The sequence below is a fragment of the Engraulis encrasicolus genome, chromosome 4, assembly GCF_034702125.1.
Source record: "Engraulis encrasicolus isolate BLACKSEA-1 chromosome 4, IST_EnEncr_1.0, whole genome shotgun sequence".
In the NCBI taxonomy this organism is placed as follows: domain Eukaryota; kingdom Metazoa; phylum Chordata; class Actinopteri; order Clupeiformes; family Engraulidae; genus Engraulis; species Engraulis encrasicolus.
Genome location: NC_085860.1, coordinates 17,443,274 through 17,452,040, shown reverse-complemented (window position 1 = coordinate 17,452,040; position 8,767 = coordinate 17,443,274). Strand labels below are relative to the sequence as shown.

Here is an 8,767-nt window from a genome sequence, read left to right as displayed (position 1 = left end):
CTCCACCTGGCTTATATGGGCGGTCTAAACCCAAAACCAAAGCCATTCTTCACTTGGGCTGTGTGACTGAGGTGTGTCAATGTGGTCGTGTATTGTATACTCTACATGCATTGACCTTCCCCTGACCTCTCCGTATCGTAACAATTGTGTCGAATCGAGAAATTGTGATACTAAGAGTCACGATACTGTATCGCGATGCAAGGAGGCAGTATCATGATAGGCCCTCTCAAAGTTTTGATGCCTTTCAGTCCGGAAAACAACTACATAATATGATGTGATAGTGCTTCGAATCATCATTATTATTCTTGAACTTTTTAACCCTCTGAAGTCTAAGGCCTTCAGAGGCTTTTAGGCTGCTTGCACCACTCTGACATTTTCAAGTATTTTCAACTAACAGTAAGCATCTATGCAAAAGTGGAATATATGGTTGTATTCTGAAAAGCCTGACAAGAAATAATCTGAAAGAAAATTGGATGTCATACAAACATGTTTTATTTAAATTGAGTATAAACAGAACTGTACAAAAAAACAGGTTTCAGAGGTCTTCAAAAAGTGCAAGAAAACACACAATAAATATATCTAGCCAAGACTTTTGAAGTTTGAATCTTGTAAACAAATGTGTTGGCTGCATAAAAGTAAAAAGGGCATTTAGAAATGTTTTGTTGTTTTCATACAAAATGCAAAAAAGAAAGTCTATGTCATGCCACTGCCTGTCTCATTTGAATACTAATGAGATAGGTGTGAAAAAGCTCTAATGGCCCACACCCCCCTGTCAATCTCCATGTGCTCTGATAGCACACCCCTCTGTCACTCTCTTTGTCCTGTGGCAGTACACTGTGTTTTGCCTAGCTGAAAGGGGCGTGTTGTCACCTCTGAATAGCCACTCAAGCACCGGTACTTAACATGTGAATAGCTATAGGTGTGGCTGCTACAGGCAGAGAGTACAGAATATGCGAAGATTTCTTTTCACTTTCTTTAAATTGGGCCAGCTATATAATTTATTTAATATATATATATATTTGAAATCTGGAAGGTCTGATGTTTCTAATGGTGTGACTTATATGTTTCAATGACAAAAACTCACAGAGTTACAGATTTGTTTTTGGAGACATGTCAAATTGCCCTCTGAAGGGCATTCAGTCCTCTGTGTGTTAATATTATTTGTAGCCTCTTGTAAAATATCTATAAATATAAATATATACCTAAAATGTTTTCATAGATTTCAAAAATTGACAAAAAAATCATAGGTGAAAAATCGTGATACGAATGGAATTGTGAGTTCAGTTTATCGTTACAGCCAGGCCCGCCGGCAGGGAGGTACAAATTGGCCAGTTGTCCCAGGCCCAGGGAGAGAGGGGTCCTAGAAGTCTGTCCTCAGTACATTGTATGTGTAAGGAGGGGGGTCCTTTCAGATTACTTTGTCCTGGGCTCGGCCAAAGCTATCAGTGGCCCTGTATGCACCCCATACTTCCTAAAATATTCGAAAATCTTTTTACATCACAAAAAAAACGACATTTGAAGAGAGGTGGGTAGACTTTTGAAAGCCACTGTAGAACTTGGTCCTCAGTACATTGTATGTGTAAGGAGAGGGGTCCTTTCAGATTACTTTGTCCTGGGCCCAACTGACCAAAGCTGTCAGCGGCCCCGTATGGAACTCTCCATGCCTAGACTGGCCACGCCCTCCTAGTGATGCAACACCTTTACCGTTGCTTCTAGTCAGGCCAGGAGCAATACAAATATTGGTTCTGAGCTCCGGAGAAATGAGGAACTCTACCCACTTTGTCAGGAAGCAATCAACTGCCCCAACGACCCCAAATACAACTTCATCATTACCATTTTGGTGACAATAAGGTTATAAGAGAGGCTCTGCGCTAAGGAGTTAATCACAAGACCAAGGAGTTGTTGTAAAGTTACAGTAATTTCCAATCTAAACTCAGTCTTATGTGTGAGTTTCTGCCTTTTGGCTTTTTTTGAGGGGTGGAATTGGCTTTTGTATTTATCCAAAGCGGTGCATAAGTGAACGGCACATCACAAATAGAGTTTTCAGGCCGACCAGAACCGAGCCGGTTGGCGACTAGGTGCAGGATTGGGCACCAGCACGGTTCTCAGTCGGCCAGAACGCGCCAACAGTGGAATTAAGGTCCTTCATTGATCCCATCAGATTTGTCTTGTAATGTTTGATGTCAGTCGGGAGGGCACACAATCCTCCTTTAGCTTTCCAGACTGCATAGCCCCATAACACCCAGAGACAGTACACTCACTGTGAAAGTTGAAAGGACTAACATTTTATTTATATCCTCTTCTCTTCTCTTCTCTTCTCTTCTCTTCTCTTCTCTTCTCTTCTCTTCTCTTCTCTTCTCTTCTCTTCTCTTCTCTTCTCTCTTTTCTTCTCTCCTCCACTTTTCTGTATCTCTTCTCTTCTGTATCTTGTCTGTATCTCTTCTCTTCTCTTCTCTTCTCTTCTCTTCTCTTCTCTTCTCTTCTCTTCTCTTCTCTTCTCTTCTCTTCTCTTCTCTTCTCTTCTCCTTTTCAGAACCAGTGTCACCTGGAGACCATCTGCTGAAGTGTGTTGGTCGGCAGCACAGACAGGACATAATAACACACCTGGGTGGGCAATGCACTCACCACACTTCACTTTACTAAGCACCACACAGTTATTACTGTAACATCCTCCTCCTCCTCCTCCTGGACCTGTCACACCCCCTCCCCCCACCTCCCCTCCTTGTCCTGCTTGTCACCCTCATTACCCGTCCTGTTTGTCGGCTGCTTGTCTTTGTTTTCCGGCTGCAGCAGATATGCAGTGTACTTGTGCCATCCCTGACGGTCTCCTTTGATGAGGTGCCGTGTGAAATGCAGCCTGCTTAATTGATCTCCAGTGGGAGATAACGCAGTCTGTGTGTGTGTGTGTGTGTGTGTGTGTGTGTGTGTGTGTGTGTGTGTGTGTGTGTGTGTGTGTGTGTGTGTGTGTGTGTGTGTGTGTGTGTGTGTAGGTGTCTTTGGGTTGACCGTATGTGCGCATGTGTGTGCGTGCGCATGTGTGTGTGTGCGAGTGTGTGTGTGTGTGTGTGTGAGAGAGAGAGAGAGAGAGAGAAAGAGAGATGTTTATTTATGTGTGTGTGCGTGTGCGTGCGTCTGTGTGCGTGCGTGCGTGTGCTGTCTCTCTCGTCACACCTGTCATAGGTTTCATTATGCAGAGTTAATGGGCTATCAGAGAGCCATCCTGTGTTTGCTTACTGCTGTCACATCTGTCCCTGTCAGCTCATGTGCTGTTCTGTATACTGCATAAGGCACTGCCGCCAGACCCAATTCCCCACTACACTGTGTATATACAGTTACATATACAGTTACAGTTACTTATATACTTATAGATACTGTGCTATGTAGGAAAAAACCCTGCAACCCACAATACATATATTGTAGTATTTGTGTCAACTGAGTACATATTTCTGACTTGGTGTATTGTTTGCGAATTTGTTTCCACAAAATGGCCAAAAGTGAAGCTGAAATCGTATACTCTCTCCCACTAGACGCCACTTTCTTTTTCTCAGTATTTAGCGTCAATGTCACTTTGGTAACACTTTACTTGACGCCGGTAAGCATGTCATTACAGTGTCATAATTGTGTCCTGGCACAGTTATGCATGTGTCATAAACATTATGTCCATGTCATAAACATTTTATGACTGTCGGCCTTTATGACTGTTGGTGACATTCGGTTATGGCAAAGACAGCTGCCAACATAATGTTTATGACTTATCTATGACTGTGTCATGACACTATTATGACACTGTAATGACATGTGTATGACACCGGCGTCAAGTAAAGTGTTACAGACACTTTTTAGCCCTTTGTAATTCCAATCAGAGACGCTGCAGTGCATGGTTCGGCCAGGTTCCAATTCAGCCCGGGTCATCTCCCAACCCTACCTCGCCTCTTTCTCCCAACCATTCCCCGTCCTCTCTCTACTGTTCTATCTAATATACAGAAGGCACAATTAAAAAATAAAACAAAAAGAATAAAATGAAAATGATCATAGTAAATATTAGTTGATATGACTATTATGGAACTACTATGTGGAATGACAGTCTAGTACGATTGTGCAGTGTATTTACTAGGGCTGTAACGATATTGTATAGAACCGAGAAATCGTGATGCACAGAGTCACGATACTGTATCGTGATACAAGGAGGCAGTATCATGATACCCAAATCAGGCCAGGAAACAATCACATGATATGAAGGGACAGTGCTTCCAACTTTTTTACATCATTAGTGGCCTCGTGTAACATATTCTACCTATACCTATCATAGTTTTTACTCCTATAATTTTGGCAAATGGGAAATTGCGGGGTGTATCGAACCGTAGGTCAAAAATCGTGATACGAACCGAATCATGAGGTGAGTGTATCGTTACAGCCCTAGTATTTACTGTGACTTTGTGTTTGCTTTCAGGGTTTATACAAAACTCTACAAGGCCTCCCTCCATTCAAAGGGCCCCAGGACCACCTCTCTCTCTCTCTCTCTCTCTCTCTCTCTCTCTCTCTCTCTCTCTCTCTCCATGGTATCTCCCGTCCAGAAGAGCCTTGTAGGACACACAGATGAAGCCATGTCCCAGCCTCCACCTGGGCTACCTGTCAAGGCTGTTCTACAACTGCCTGGCCAGGCCAAACTCTACTTTCTTTTCTGATTTGCTTTCCCCTCTCCTTTTTTATTTCAGCTTTATCGATGATTTGAATAACTGATATAAAAAACTGTGCGTAGTTTCTTTATTTCTGATGTTTTTTTTACTTCTTGTGTCCTTTAGGTTTCTAAGTGTCTAGTTATCTGTGCAGCCTACTTTATTGTGTTACTTGCTCTCATGCATTGATGCAAAGGTAAATATTACAGTCGGGCTTACTGCAGGTGATACTCTCATGCACTGTACTTGGAACAAGAAAAAAAACCTGTGGTGTGACTGAGTACTATGTAATAATGGTTTCTTGATTTGAGAAGAATGTGGCTTACCGTACATGCTACCATCATCCTCATAACCATAACCTCACTCTCAATCTCAGCAGCTTGTGGTGTTAGCGTCTCCATGTTGTCTTCTCTGCTGAGTAACCGTGGTGTAGTCTCTCTCATTTGATTTCCTTATACCAGGCATCAGTAGGGTATAGTGACCAGGGGCGTAAAGTATACCCCCGCAGCCCCCGCGAGGCAGAGGGGGGAAATACAAGGTGGGGGGCCCACATGGGCCCTTGAGTTGAAGAAACGGGCCCCCTCCACATGATATTAGGCCCGTTTTTTCGGCCCATTCTTGGTAGCTTGCAGGGGGGCCTGAAGTACTTGCGTTACTCCAGTGATAGTGACCCACGCTAGAGTGCGATTGTCCTGTTTGTACGATACAGATGTCTGCTGATGTTCAGCTCGGGTATTGAAGTGAAGGATCGTGGACAGGTTTCAGTTTTCAGATCTTTTCAGGTGAGAGCTGACAGACTGTTGAGGGAGGGTGTTTTTTGGTCTGCTGAGGAAGTATTCAGATGAGGGACAGTTGAATGTGCAATAGTTTGATTTGAATCTTAAGGGAGTTTCAGACAAGAGCTGCTGGAACAGAAAGGGATATGGACTTTTGAGGAAGTGTCTTTTCAGACGAGAGCTGATGGAACGTGTACTGTTGAGGCAGTGACTTTTCAGACGGAAGCTAAAGGGAGGTGGAGGGTTGAGGTATAGTGTCTTTTTAGATGAAAGAAGCTGAGAAGACGAGAGCTGAAAATAAACAATGTTTGAGAAGATAATCTTCTCGGAACACATCTGATAGAAAAGAGTGCACAGTAGAATCTTGTCTGAGAAAACGCGTTGTGGAAAGAGAACAGGTTTTGAGGTAAGGTGTCTTTTACAGATAAGGGCGGATGGAAAGGGAACGACTATTGAGGTACTGAAGGGTTCACAGAAGAGGGCTGTTGAAATGGGACAGTGTGCAATCTCCAGGATGTCTTTTGGAAAGGGAAACATGTTTAGGTAGTGTCTTTTTCAGAAGAAGGCTGATGAAAAACCATAAGAGTGTGCAATCTTCCGGTAGTGTCTTTTCAGATCACACCTGATGGGAAGGAAACAGGTTTTACGGGAGTGACTTTTCGGAACAGGGGGCTGATGTCTGATGAACAATATGCTGGTCTTCACACCTACTCATGATGAGTGAAGCGTTTGGTTTTGGTCTTCTGCCTTATTTCTTACAGGTACCAAAATGTAGAGTCCTCATCGCAGAGCCCAGTGAAGGGTATTTTAGCTAAATAAACCCTTTGAAACTGAACTAAATCTCGCCATATACCAGCAATATAAGAAATACCACATTTCGTCGTTGTATCGATTAAAACTTGAATTTGTTGCATAGCTTTGACCACAATGTAAACTGTATCAATAATAATTATATTACAGATAGTATTTGTCTTTGGAACAAAAAGGGAAATTTGATTGCGACCGACCAGAGGGTGCGGGTTGTCAGAACACAGTTCAGTTCTCAGTGTTGTGTGCAATGAGGAAAAAAGTGCTTTTCCGTAAAAGGGTGGATACTGTGTTACAAAGTCTGCTTTTTTGGCATGTGTTCTTTCAAGGACGAATGGTTTTTTGATGCATGCTCTCTGAGAATGTTTCATGCCATGGCTCTGTATGCAAGATTGCTTTAGATGTGGAGGCCACTTTGCCGTCTCTTCTTGGAAGGAAGCGGAAATCCAGAGCTGTCGTGTTTTAGTGTCACGGTTCCCCATGGTTATGGGAGCTTAACTTCTCTGTAAAGTCTCTATACAAGATGACAGTATTTCCCTCCATATCAGTGTTTTATTACTGTAGTTATTATTTGAAAAGGGAATAATTGCCCAAAGCATTCTGTTCAGTGTCTTGGAAGCGGTTCTGGAGACCACAGCATTAACCTGGGACAGACTGCTACTTCATTGAAAGGGGAAATACTTCTTCATCCGATATGTTTTAATGTACTGTATTTGAAATGACTTTTGTTTCATTTGTAATCATCAAGTTTATCTCTTCTTTGACTGGGTAGCGAGGCAGCAGTGATGCTTTGATGATGATCACTATTGTCACTCAGTTTTATTTTGTAAAAGATGTTTTCTTTCCTTTCTGGACTATTTTTGTATTAATTGGGTAATTCGCTGACCACCCATCCAGTTCGTTTTGGACAGGTAGCATTTCAACAGTGTTTGTTGCCAATTTGCAGTACAGCTATCTTACAATGCTATTGTTTTCAAATGTGAAAAAGGAATAAGAAAAGTCGCTAGTGTGGTTTGGGGGAAAGAAATTGTGAAATATGCTATGTATGTATTTCCACAACTCATATATACTAAGATGTCAAGCTTTATTTACGCACATTCATCTTTTAACTCCCCTTTTGCCAGATGTATATTTTCACCTAACAAAAAATCTTGTAAAATTAACAGATGTGAAAAAGTTGATATTTACAAATCAACACAGAATTCTGTGTTTTCTATATGTATTATCATCTGTGATGCTCTCTCTCTCTCTCTCTCTCTCTCTCTCTCTCTCTCTCTCTCTCTCTCTCTCTCTCTCCTTTCTTTCACTTGCTCATTTTAACATGTACATTTTGAAAATGCCATAATTTTACAAGCATTGCAGTCAGTTCCATTTGTGTTTTGAAGCTCATTTTGTTTGGTTGAGTTACACATCAATGGAAATAAAATATTACGGAAAGTATATTAACTTTGATCATTCAAAAAACAATAATAAAAATGCTGAAAACAAATACAGCTGCCTGAAGGAAATCTCTCTGACAGCAGTTGAACATACGTTTTCTGTTGATATTGCATTACACCCAACAGATGAAGAGATACTTTTTCCCAACATGCCCAACAAATCATTTTCATCCGTGGGGGAAAAAAACATCTTTGACCTTTTTCATGAATAGACTTAGCACCACCGTCAAATTCTTAGTAGCCTGTTCATATAGGCTCATTATGACTTAGTCTAGTCGTGATTTCATGAACCCGGAAATGTTGAGTACCCTAAAGTTTTATTGCAGAAATGTCATCTATAGGTCAAATGAAGGGGATTTAGCTTGGTTGCCCAAAGTTGCACTTTGGGCAATTTGCATAATTAGCATAAATATATTGTTAAGGTAAGGACTAAGTTACTACTGGTGAATAGGCTTGAAAAATTCAATCATAGATATCACCGTGAAACGTTCACAGTTGATTACTGACAATAAGAGAAGAAAAAAATGTATTGGATGTTTTTTGTATTTTGATGTTTAGATATGCAAATGAGGGCATGCATCATTAATTATGCCCTAATTTGCATACACAAGAAATCAGCTTTGCATGGTAAAACCAGACTCAATTTTTTTTTCTGTGGGTAAAATTTGTATATTTCAGGGTTGAATTGGTGAAAAGCCTCTGAGGAACCTGGTCAAGAAGATGTTTTGACATGGATAGATTATCGTGGAGTCTGTTAAGGGTTTACGGAAGTGACAAAAAGGAAGTGACAAAAGCACCAGACTTTGCATGGTGTTTCTTTAGGGTATATGTAGTAATTCTAGCCTAGGAGCCCTCTGAAAAAAACTTTCTAACATGTCATATGAGTGAGTCTGTGCTTACATGCTTGACAGCAAATGTAACATTGTGAACAATTTGAGAAGATTCATACTTGGCCTGAATTAAAATGAGTATTTCCCACACTAAAACTAAGGTGAGAATAGACTGATGCGAATGCTCACTCAGCAGCATACTGAATGGGGAGATGTCAGTGCAACAAGGTGTCCAAGGT

At 41.3% G+C, this 8,767-nt stretch overlaps 1 protein-coding gene across 1 annotated transcript in view; it reads left to right on the top strand.

Moving 5' to 3' along the window:
* Positions 1-4,759, top strand: part of kiaa1549la (KIAA1549-like a) — a 62,082-nt gene extending 57,323 nt beyond the window's left edge. The window contains exons 23-24 of the mRNA XM_063196041.1: positions 2,534-2,608; positions 4,451-4,759. Coding sequence (XP_063052111.1) covers positions 2,534-2,563 — 30 coding nt within the window. The 3' untranslated portion in view covers positions 2,564-2,608; positions 4,451-4,759. The remainder of the gene's footprint in view (positions 1-2,533; positions 2,609-4,450) is intronic.
* Positions 4,760-8,767: the final 4,008 nt, after the last annotated feature.